The sequence below is a fragment of the Thalassophryne amazonica genome, chromosome 9, assembly GCF_902500255.1.
Source record: "Thalassophryne amazonica chromosome 9, fThaAma1.1, whole genome shotgun sequence".
NCBI lineage: Eukaryota > Metazoa > Chordata > Actinopteri > Batrachoidiformes > Batrachoididae > Thalassophryne > Thalassophryne amazonica.
In genome coordinates this window covers 90,873,042-90,885,347 of record NC_047111.1, presented here as the reverse complement: position 1 = coordinate 90,885,347, position 12,306 = coordinate 90,873,042, and the positions used below count along the sequence as shown (strand labels likewise).

Genomic DNA, 12,306 nt, shown 5'->3' with positions numbered 1-12,306 from the left:
CGCTGCGGTGGTTTGAATCATATTTGTCTAATAGATTACAATTTGTTCATGTAAATGGGGAATCTTCTTCACAAACTAAAGTTAATTATGGAGTTCCACAAGGTTCTGTGCTAGGACCAATTTTATTCACTTTATACATGCTTCCCTTAGGCAGTATTATTAGACGGTATTGCTTAAATTTTCATTGTTACGCAGATGATACCCAGCTTTATCTATCCATGAAGCCAGAGGACACACACCAATTAGCTAAACTGCAGGATTGTCTTACAGACATAAAGACATGGATGACCTCTAATTTCCTGCTTTTAAACTCAGATAAAACTGAAGTTATTGTACTTGGCCCCACAAATCTTAGAAACATGGTGTCTAACCAGATCCTTACTCTGGATGGCATTACCCTGACCTCTAGTAATACTGTGAGAAATCTTGGAGTCATTTTTGATCAGGATATGTCATTCAAAGCGCATATTAAACAAATATGTAGGACTGCTTTTTTGCATTTACGCAATATCTCTAAAATCAGAAAGGTCTTGTCTCAGAGTGATGCTGAAAAACTAATTCATGCATTTATTTCCTCTAGGCTGGACTATTGTAATTCATTATTATCAGGTTGTCCTAAAAGTTCCCTAAAAAGCCTTCAGTTAATTCAAAATGCTGCAGCTAGAGTACTGACGGCGACTAGAAGGAAAGAGCATATCTCACCCATATTGGCCTCTCTTCATTGGCTTCCTGTTAATTCTAGAATAGAATTTAAAATTCTTCTTCTTACTTATAAGGTTTTGAATAATCAGGTCCCATCTTATCTTAGGGACCTCGTAGTACCATATCACCCCAATAGAGCGCTTCGATCTAAGACTGCAGGCTTACTTGTAGTTCCTAGGGTTTGTAAGAGTAGAATGGGAGGCAGAGCCTTCAGCTTTCAGGCTCCTCTCCTATGGAACCAGCTCCCAATTCAGATCAGGGAGACAGACACCCTCTCTACTTTTAAGATTAGGCTTAAAACTTTCCTTTTTGCTAAAGCTTATAGTTAGGGCTGGATCAGGTGACCCTGAACCATCCCTTAGTTATGCTGCTATAGACGTAGACTGCTGGGGGGTTCCCATGATGCACTGTTTCTTTCTCTTTTTGCTCTGTATGCACCACTCTGCATTTAATCATTAGTGATCGATCTCTGCTCCCCTCCACAGCATGTCTTTTTCCTGGTTCTCTCCCTCAGCCCCAACCAGTCCCAGCAGAAGACCGCCCCTCCCTGAGCCTGGTTCTGCTGGAGGTTTCTTCCTGTTAAAAGGGAGTTTTTCCTTCCCACTGTAGCCAAGTGCTTGCTCACAGGGGGTCGTTTTGACCGTTGGGGTTTTACATAATTATTGTATGGCCTTGCCTTACAATATAAAGCGCCTTGGGGCAACTGTTTGTTGTGATTTGGCGCTATATAAAAAAATTGATTGATTGCTTGATTGATTGACATTTTACAGTACAAGTTTCGGATGTTTATATGTATGAGTGACAGGGTATCTTCAGTAATTTTTTCACTAACTGTTTTTCCATATACAACCCCTGGCAAAAATTATGGAATCACCGGCCTTGAAGGATGTTCATTCAGTTGTTTAATTTTGTAGAAAAAAAAGCAGATCACAGACATGACACAAAACTAAAGTCATTTCAAATGGCAACTTTCTGGCTTTAAGAAACACTATAAGAAATCAAGAAAAAAAATTGTGGCAGTCAGTAACGGTTACTTTTTAGACCAAGCAGAGGGAAAAAATATGGACTCACTCAATTCTGAGGAATAAATTATGGAATCACCCTGTAAATTTTCATCCCCAAAAGCAGAGGGAAAAAATATGGACTCACTCAATTCTGAGGAATAAATTATGGAATCACCCTGTAAATTTTCATCCCCAAAACTAACACCTGCATCAAATCAGATCTGCTCGTTAGTCTGCATCTAAAAAGGAGTGATCACACCTTGGAGAGCTGTTGCACCAAGTGGACTGACATGAATCATGGCTCCAACACGAGAGATGTCAATTGAAACAAAGGAGAGGATTATCAAACTCTTAAAAGAGGGTAAATCATCACACAATGTTGCAAAAGATGTTGGTTGTTCACAGTCAGCTGTGTCTGTCCAAATGTTTGGAAACAGGTGTCATTTGATTTAAAATGGTGATTCGCTTTGAAGTTATTAATTCCGGCTGGACTCTAACTTGGCTCGGCAGAGAGTGGCGCAGCGTTTGGAGCTGTGCAAATGGAACAGAGAACGTTTCTCATTTCTTTACTACAACAAGACAAGAGTCTCAGTTTGAAACTTTAATCCGCACAAAAGTGACTCACGACTGACATTTTTAAATGGCTTTGAGAGGGGTTAAGACGCATACTTGCCACTTCTGAAAAGCAGCGAAGCAATGAATCAATGAAGCAGTGGGTCGAAGCACTGCTTCGTTGCTTCAAGCTTCCAAGAACAGCCGCTGCAGGGTCTGCAATCAACATAAAGAAATGATCATTTTCCCGATAAAACACCCTCCAAAACAACAGCCGCTCTGAAGGACCGAAAAGGGAATCGTTAAGCAAAAAGGCTATTGATGTCGGTGGATCAAATCATTTAATGATTATGAAAAGAATCTGTTCTCGATACCCATCCCTTGCGACCCCCCTGAAGAACTCTTGCGCCACCCAGTGGCGGGCGCCTCACAGTTTGAAAACCACTGATATAGCTAAAAGGTTGAGTTCTTAAGTTCTGTTGAGGTCTTAGGTTCTAAAAACTTTCTGGACTCTCATACCAGTCCAACTCATATGTTACATAATTTCTTACCACCCTTGAAAAATGTCACTTACCTATTTTATAAACCCTACCCAATCTAGAGCCTGTGGATCTCCACGGGCAACGTGCTAGTTGCTATTAATAACGAATTAGTACTTTATCGGTATGCAAGTTGCACCCGAGTATAAGTCTACCATACTAACTTATGTTCTTAGAATGTCTGTTCGTTATGCTTAAGCCCAGCATTTACAGATATGAATGTACTACCATAAAAATCATATTTTACTATCTATTGTATTAGTTTAATCTTGAGACCTAAAATGTTTAACAATGTTACTTAGAAACCAGAGAATTCGCTCACCTTGTGTCTCAATAGCTTCCACAGTTAGAAAAAATTATAAAATATGACATTTATCATAAATTTAAAAAAACTTTGTGCAGTGCCTGTTGTAAGTGTTTTTACTGTTACAGGGGTGGGGGGGATATCACTGTAAAATAAAGAACAGGATTCAGTTTAGTGTTGGCATATCAAATTAAAGTGATGTTGAACAAGGAAAGATATTAGTTAATACATTTGATTTCTGTCATTTGATGATTAACTTCACACTGTTCATGGTTATCATTAACTAACTTGGTAGGAGTTGTCAACAGAGTAAGGCAGCATTCCTTAATGTGTTTTGTAAAGATAACCACAAACTAATTCCATGCTTTCTTAAATTCAAATGAAACACAATATTAGTTATTGAATTAAGTGCTGAAGCTTAAGTGCTGAAGCTTGAAGAGGAATAGTGCAAGGATACAGACATGGGGTGGTCCAAAAAAACTTCAAAATAAAGGTTTAGAAATAAATCCTCATAAAACTTCATAATAAAGGATTGAGTAGATAATAAGCACTTCATGTCATTCAGCTCTATGTTTTGTTTGATATGTTATATTATTATTCGAATATAGCATTTCATATGGTTTTAAAAAAATGAGTTTTATTATCAATCATATGAAAATAAAAGGATTCCTATTAAATAGGTTACTGGAAGAAACTCGGTCAAAATTAAACAGAATATTTAGAATTTTTGAAACGGCAAATCCTCAGTACTCCACCTCCTGAACACAGTTTATTTAAACTTGAACTCACAGCAAATCTAAGATTTTATTCAGCTTATATATGTACTAAATGTTGTACAAACTGTATGAAAATATAAGTTTATTCAGCTTATGTATTTACCGAAACACTGTACAAATAGTGGGAAATTTGTTTGTGTTAGCAAAAAACAGATTTTAGCTAACGTTGCCTCAGTGTTGTCAAGTTAGCCTTGCAAGGAACACTGACAGCATGTGTTTCACAGTGAAAGCATTTGCTGGGATGCTGGCATTAAATGTTTTATTGTGAAATGGTGCAAGCAATATGAACTATCTGATGTTGTTTAACTTTGCGACCAGTAACATCAGCGAGCCATGCCGTTTTGGAAGTACAAATGTTACAATGTTAATCAAAATAAAGGTTTTGAAAATTAATTCCCAAAATTTTCATGATAAAGGATGCACATCATCGTGCCATGTGCAAGCCATATCCGAAAGCTGAGGCCAATCTGACAGAGAGATATGAGAGCCACATACTCGCACTCACACAGACGCTTCTTGCTTTATCGATAGATAAAATGCACTGAAAAACGTCTGATTTATGTAGTCAGGTAAACAGTAGCATAAAAAGATTCACTATTACATTGATACACCACATTTGTGACAAGAAAAGTACTAATAATCACCTGAAATAAATAAATAATAACTACTCACCAGCTGCCTTTTTTTGGATGGATGTGGCCTTTGTATAAGCGCTGGATGAGAATTGTTTTAAATACTCTTCGTCTTTCTTCTGGTCATGTTTCAGTCTTCTGACAGTCTGCAGAAGTACAAAATGCTATCATAAACAATGCAGCTACTATTCTTTCAAACAACAACAGGATGTGCGGATCATAATAACAGAGATCAAGATTTCCATCTGGTGAAATATCAGCTTTGCCATTTGCTTCAATTCATTTTATTTGTATAGCGCCACATTACAACGGTGCCTCAAGGCGCTTCACATGAGTAAGGTCTTTCTTAAATACACTGAACAAAAATATAACACTTTTTGCTTCCATTTTCTATTTCCACCTCATAGTACCATATCACCCCAATAGAGCACTTCGCTCTCAGACTGCAGGCTTACTTGTAGTTCCTAGGGTTTTTAAGAGTAGAATGGGAGGCAGAGCCTTCAGCTTTCAGGCTCCTCTCCTGTGGAACCAGCTCCCAATTCGGATCAGGGAGACAGACACCCTCTCTACTTTTAAGATTAAGCCTAAAACTTTCCTTTTTGCTAAAGTTTATAGTTAGGGCTGGATCAGGTGACCCTGAACCATCCCTTAGTTATGCTGCTATAGACTTAGACTGCTGGGGGGTTCCCATGATGCACTGAGTGTTTCTTTCTCTTTTTGCTCTGTATGCACCACTCTGCATTTAATCATTAGCCTTACAATATAAAGCACCTTGGGGCAACTGTTTGTTGTGATTTGGCGCTATATAAATAAAATTGATTTGATTTTTCATGAGCTGAACTGAAAGATCTAAAACATTTTCTATATACACAAAAGACCTATTTCTCTTAAACACTGTTCACAAATCTGTGTTAGTGACCAGTTATTTTCTGAAATAATCCATTCCACCTCACAGGTGTGGCATATGAAGATGCTGATTAAACAGCATGATTATTGCACGTGTGCCTTAGGCTGGCCACAATAAAAGGCCACTCTAAAATGTGCAAAATGTGCAGTTTTGCTTTCGGTGATGGTCATGGATGAATGGCACAACAATAAGCCTTAGGATCTCATCAAGGTATCTGTGTGCATTCAAAATGCAATCAATAAAATGCACGTGTTCATTGTCCATAACATACGCTTGCCCATGCCACAACCCCACCACCACGGGCCACTCAATCCACAAAGTTGACATTAGAAAACCACTAATCCACACACGCCTTCTGCCCTAAACAGTGAAAACTGGGATTCATCCTTCAAGAGAACACGTCTCCAATGTGTCAGATGCCATCGAATGTGAGGATTTGCCCACTCAAGTCAGTTACGATGACAATCTGCACTCAGGTCAAGACCCCAATGAGGATGACAAGCATGCAGATGAGCATCCCTGACATGGTATATGACAGTTTGTGCAGAGATTCTTTGGTTCTGGAAACCAACTGTTTCAGCAGTTGTTGGGGTGGGTGATCTCAGACGATCTTGGAGGTGAATATGCTGGATTGTGGAGGTCATAGGCTGGTGTGGTAACATGTGGTCTGCAGTTGTGAGACCGGTCAGATTTACTGCCAAACTCTCTGAAACACCTTTGGAGACGGCTTACTGTAGAGAAGTGAACATTCAATTCACAGGCAACAGCTATGGTGGACATTCCTGCAGCCAGCATTCCAACTGCATGCTCCCTCAAAACTTGCGACATCTGTGGCACTGTGCTGTGTGATAAAACTTAACATTTTAGAGCGGCCTTTGATTGTGGCCAGCCTAAGGCACACCTGTAAAATAATCACGCTGTCTAAGCAGCATCTTCATATGCCACACCTGTGAGGTGGGATGGATTATCTCGGCAAAGGAGAAGTGCTCACTAACACAGATTGAGCCAGATTTGTTAACAATATTTGAGAGAAATAGGTCTATTGTGTGTATATATAAAATATTGTATTTCTTTGAGTTGAGCTAAGAAAAATAGGAGCAAAAACAAAAGTGGTGTGTTCATATTTTGTTCAGTGTATCAGAAACAGAACAGAAGTGCAACAAAAAGAGAGTCCTAAATTGAACTTAAAGCAGTCCATCTTTAATATATCAGTGCCCATGTCCAGTTCCGGTTAAGTCCTGAAGAAGTATAACTTCCAGTCACTGGTGCAACAGGCAGAGCATCCTGAGGTCAGTCCAATGCCCAGTGGTGCAGGGCCAGCATCCACTGAGGGTATCGCAGTGCCTCAGACAGAGGGAAAAAGAACAGACTCAGTTGGCTGGAAATAACTGCACCCTGAAGCATTAGTTCACCAGCAGATGAAGTCAAACTAATGGTGATGTCTTACTGGACCAAGGACCATTATTTCAGTCTTCTCCAAATTTAAAAGTAAGAAACTGCTACATATCCAGCTTTTCACTCAAGCAAGGCAGTCCTCTAAAATCTTTATCTGTATAACCCCAATTCCAATGAAGTTGGGACATTGTGTAAAATGTAAATAAAAACAGAATACAATGATCTGCAAATCCTCTTCAACTTATATTCAACTGAATACACCACAAAGATATTTAATGTTCAAACTGATAAACTTTATTGCTTTTGTGAAAATATTTGCTAATTTTGAAATGGATGTCTGCAACACGTTTCAAAAAAGCTGGGACAGTGGTATGTTTACCACTGTGTTACATCACCTTTCCGTCAAACAACACTCGATAAGCATTTGGGAATTGAGGACACTAATTGTTGAAGCTTTGTAGGTGGAATTCTTTCCCATTCTTGCTTGATATACTTCTTCAGTTGTTCAACAGTCTGGGGTCTCTGTTGCTGTATTTTGTGCTTCATAATGCGCCACACATTTTCAATATGCGACAGGTCTGGACTGCAGGCATGCCAGTCTAGTACCCGCACACTTCCTACGAAGCCATGCTGTTGTAACGTGCAGAATGTGGCTTGGCATTGTCTTGCTGAAATAAGCAGGGACGTCCCTGAAAAAGACGCTGCTTGGATGGCAGCATGTGTTGCTCCAAAACCTGGATGTACCTTTCAGCATTGATGGTGCCATCACAGATGTGTAAGTTGCCCATGCCATGGGCACTAACACACCCCGATACCATCACAGATGCTGGCTTTTGAACTTTGCACTGATAATCTGGATGGTCTTTTGCCTCTTTTGTCCAGAGGACACGACGTCTATGATTTCCAAAACCAATTTGAAATGTGGACTCAGACCACAGCACACTTTTCCACTTTGCGTCTGTACATTTCAAATGAGCTTGGGCCCAGAGAAGGTGGTGGCGTTTCTGGATGTTGTTGATGTATGGCATTTGCTTTGCATAGTAGTTCCCACTGTCGCCAAGTGCTTGCTCACAGGGGGTCGTTTTGACCATTGGGGTTTTTACGTAATTATTGTATGGCCTTGCCTTACAATATAAAGCACCTTGGGGCAACTGTTTGTTGTGATTTGGCGCTATATAAATAAAATTGATTGATTGATTGATTGTAGATGTAGCGACAAACTGCGTTAACTGACAACAGTTTTCTGAAGTGTTCCTGAGCCCACATGGTAAGATCCTTTACGCAATGATGTCAGTTTTTAATGCAGTGCTTCCTGAGGAATCGAAGGTCACAGGAATTCAATGTTGGTTTTTGGCCTTGCCGCTTATGTGTAGAAAGTTCTCCAGATTCTCTGAATTTGCTAATTATATTATGAACTGTAGATGATGGAATCCCTAAATTCCTTGCAACTGAACATTGAGAAACATGGTTCTTAAACTGTTGGACTATTTTTTTCATGCAGTTGTTCACAAAATGGTGATCCTCACCCCATCTTTGCCTGTGAACGGCTGAGACTTTTGGGGATGCTCCTTTTATACCCAATCATGTGTGTCCTCAGTTCCCAAATGCTTATTGAGTGTTATTAGAAGGAAAGGTGATGTAACACAGTGGTAAACATACCACTATCCCAACTTTTTTGGAGAAAAAAAAAAAAAAAAAAAAAAATTGTGTTCTGTTTTCATTTACATTTTACACGTCCCAACTTCACTGGAATTGGGGCTGTATGAGATTGCCAGCAGTTATCGACATATACAACTGAGAATCATCAGCATAACAGTAAAAAGTAATCCTATAACGTTGCAGTACATGCCCAAGGGGTGAGATATAAAAGGAAGAAAAGCAGGGAGCCTAAGACAGACCCCTGCAGAACCCCCATATTTCATGGGAACAAGGTTAGAGGTAACGTTTTTTATACAGGGGACAGTGAGACCAACTAGTTAGGAGGAATGTCAACCATGCAAGGACATTCTCAGCAATGAATTTCCCCCAGTGAGTCAAAGGTTCACACAGTCACAAAATATTGGTTTCTCAGAATGTTTCTGTGAATCTTGAAATGGAAAGCCACACACTCCTTTTGCTAGGTTGGGCTCAAAGCTTTTCAATCACCCCTGGTAGCAATGCTTACCAATTTAAAATTGTATCTATACATCAGTGTTTGGTTCAGTGTTCTCAATACTAAGCTCAATCCCAAAAACAGCCGCATGAACGATGTGAAACGCAACACTGAGTCACAGAAGAGTCTGCAGGTTTTCCATTACAGTGGAGGGTGGCAGCATGCATCTCATCACTGCTGTAAATGCCATTCAGAATGTGATGAAGGTGCCATGTTTTGTTACTACAACTGTTCGGTGTTAGTTATTTCATGTTTATCAGCTATATCAAGGCCCGCACAAGTTAAAGACTTGGAAGAAATGATTTACAATCTGGTATAGAATTTTTTTTTAAATGATAGTGGCTGGAGTGAGATAAGCCAAGTTTCCAATTCACCTAACTTGCATGTCTTCATTATTGGGAGCAAGCCAGGGCTCCCAGAGGGTACCCAAGTGAACACAGGGAGAACATACAGACTCCACACAAAAAGGACTAAAAGGGAAGTGATCACAGGACCTTCTTGATGTGAGGCAACAGTGCTAACCACTAAGCCACCATGTCACCCCTTGCTGAACATTTCAAGTGATATTATTTCATCTTTTATATTTTGTGTCACGGCACACCTTTTGTTGGGAATATGAGGTGTGCCTGGTGACTGAGTCACTGGGCTTCAAATAGAAAAGCAACATACACACACATGCCAACATATTAAAAGAAACATGTTCTATGGCTTCAGCCCAAACCCCCATACACAGTATGTTATTACTATAACAACAACAACAAAAAACAAAATTGCTTACTTACATATATTATAATACCAACAGAAGCAACTCCAGCAAACAGAACATACAGTTGCATCTCCCTGTTGCCCCCTAGAGGTCCAGAAGACATGCGAGCTGCAGGTACCACTGCAGGTAGTTTCCCATTGTTCAACCCTAAAAATGAGAAACAAAATATATATACCAGTGAAAAGGACATCAATCCCAGTTTAACAATCAAAATACTGCTTAAAAAAAACATTTCTAAACAAAAATCAAAACCATTTCAGACCCAAAACTCTTTACATACATAAAAAAGTTAAAATGTGACATTTTGCAATAAACCCATCCATCCATCCATTTTCCTCCGCTTTATACGGAGTCAGGTCGCGGGGGCAGCAGCTCAAGCAAAGCTGCCCAGACCTCCCGATTCACACACACCTCCCCCAGCTCCTCCGGGGTTACCCCAAGGCGTTCCCAAGCCAGCTGAGAGATGTAGTCCCTCCAGCGTGTCCTGGGTCTTCCCCAGGGCCTCCTCCCAATGGGACATGCCCGGAACACCTCTCCAGCGAGGCGTCCAGGGGGCATCCGGAAAAGATGCCAGAGCCACCTCAACTGACTCCTTTCGATGTGGAGGAGCAGCGGCTCGACTCCGAGCTCCTCCAGAGTGACCGAGCTCCTCAACCTATCTCTAAGGGAGCACCCAGCCACCCTGCGGAGGAAACTCATCTCGGCTGCTTGTACTCGCAATCTCGTTCTTTCGGTCATCAGCCAAATCTCATGACCATAGGTGAAGATCGGAACATAGATCGATCGGTAAATCGAGGGCTTTGCCCCCCTACTCAGCTCTCTCTTCACTACGATGGTCCAAAACAGCGACAGGGCAAAGCACCTTTTTCCGGTCGAGAACCATGGCCTCGGATTTAGAGGTGCTGATTCTCATCCCGGACGCTACACACTCGGCTGCAAACCGCCCCAGTGCAGGCTGAAGGTCCTGATTTGACGAAGCCAACAGAACCACATTGTCCGCAAACAGCAGAGACGAGATTCTGTGGTTCCCAAACCAGACCCTCTCTACACCCTGGCTGCGCCTAGAAATTCTGTCCATAAAAATAATGAACAGAACCGGTGACAAAGGGCAGCCCTGGCGGAGGCCAACGTGCACTGGAAACAGGTTTGACCTACTACCGGCAATGCGAACCAAGCTCCTGCTGCCGTCGTACAGGGACCGGATAGCCCTTAGCAAAGGACCCCGGACCCCGTACTCCCGGAGCACCCCCCACTGGGTTCCCCGAGGGACACGGTCAAACGCCTTCTCCAGATCCACAAAACACATGTGGACTGGTTGGGTGAACTCCCATGAACCCTCAAGCACCCGATGGAGCGTGTAGAGCTGGTCCAATGTGCCGCGACCAGGACGAAAACCACACTGCTCCTCCTGAATCCGAGGTTCGACCATCGGTCGAATTCTCCTCTCCAGTACTCTGGAATAGACCTTACCGGGGAGGCTGAGGAGTGTGATCCCCCTATAGTTGGAACACACCCTCCGGTCCCCCTTCTTAAACAGAGGGACCACCACCCCGGTCTGCCAATCCAGAGGCACTGTCCCCGATCACCACGCGATGTTGCAGGGGCGTGTCAGCCAAGACAGTCCCACAACATCCAGAGACTTAAGGTACTCAGGACGGATTTCATCCACCCCAGGAGCCTTGCCACCGAGGAGCTTTCTAACCACCTCGGTGACTTCGGCCTGGGTAATGGATGAGTCCGCCTCTGAGTTCCCAGTCTCTGCTTCCTCTTCGGAAGACGTGACGATGGGATTGAGGAGATCCTCGAAATATTCCTTCCACCCGCCCGACAACATCCCCATTCAGGGTCAACAGCTCCCCACCCGCACCGTAAACAGTGCTGATGGAGAGCTGCTTCCGCCTCCTGAGGCGCCGAATAGTTTGCCAGAATCTCTTCGAGGCCAACCGATAGTCCTCCTCCATGGCCTCCCCGAACTCCTCCCAGACACGAGTTTTTGCCTCTGCGACCGCACAGGCTGCGGCACGCTTGGCCTGCCGGTACGTGTCAGCTGCCTCTGAGGTCCCACCTACCAACAAAGATAAGTAGGACACCTTCTTCAGCTTGACGGCATCCACCACCGGGTTCGGGGACTGCCGCCGCGACAGGCACCAGAGACCTTGTGACCACAGCTACGAGCGGCCGCATCAACAATGGAGGTGGAGAACATGGCCACTCGGACTCCATGTCTCCAACCTCCCCCAGGATCTGGGAGAAGCTCTCCTGGAGGTGGGAGTTGAAGACCTCACTGACAGAGGGTTCCACCAGTCGTTCCCAGCAGACCCTCACGATACGTTTGGGCCTGCCAGGTCTGACCGGCTTCCTCCCCTCCCAGCGGATCCAACTCACCACCAGGTGGTGATCGGTCGACAGCTCTGCCCCTCTCTTCACTCGAGTGTCCGAGACACGTGGCCGAAAGTCAGATGATACGACTACAAAGTTGATCATCGACCTCCGGCTCAGGGTGTCCTGGTGCCACGTGCACTTATGGACACCCTTGTGCTCGAACATGGTGTTCGTGATGGACAAACTGTGACTAGC

At 42.8% G+C, this 12,306-nt stretch overlaps 1 protein-coding gene across 2 annotated transcripts in view; it reads right to left on the bottom strand.

Annotated features, from left to right (window-relative positions):
- The window catches only part of aifm1 (apoptosis inducing factor mitochondrion associated 1), an 82,248-nt gene that overhangs the window by 36,494 nt on the left and 33,448 nt on the right, over positions 1-12,306 (bottom strand). For both annotated transcript variants that reach the window (XM_034178756.1, XM_034178757.1), the window contains exons 2-3: positions 9,746-9,876; positions 4,550-4,655 (exon numbers count right to left, since the gene is read on the bottom strand). In XM_034178756.1, coding sequence (XP_034034647.1) covers positions 4,550-4,655; positions 9,746-9,876 — 237 coding nt within the window. The remainder of the gene's footprint in view (positions 1-4,549; positions 4,656-9,745; positions 9,877-12,306) is intronic.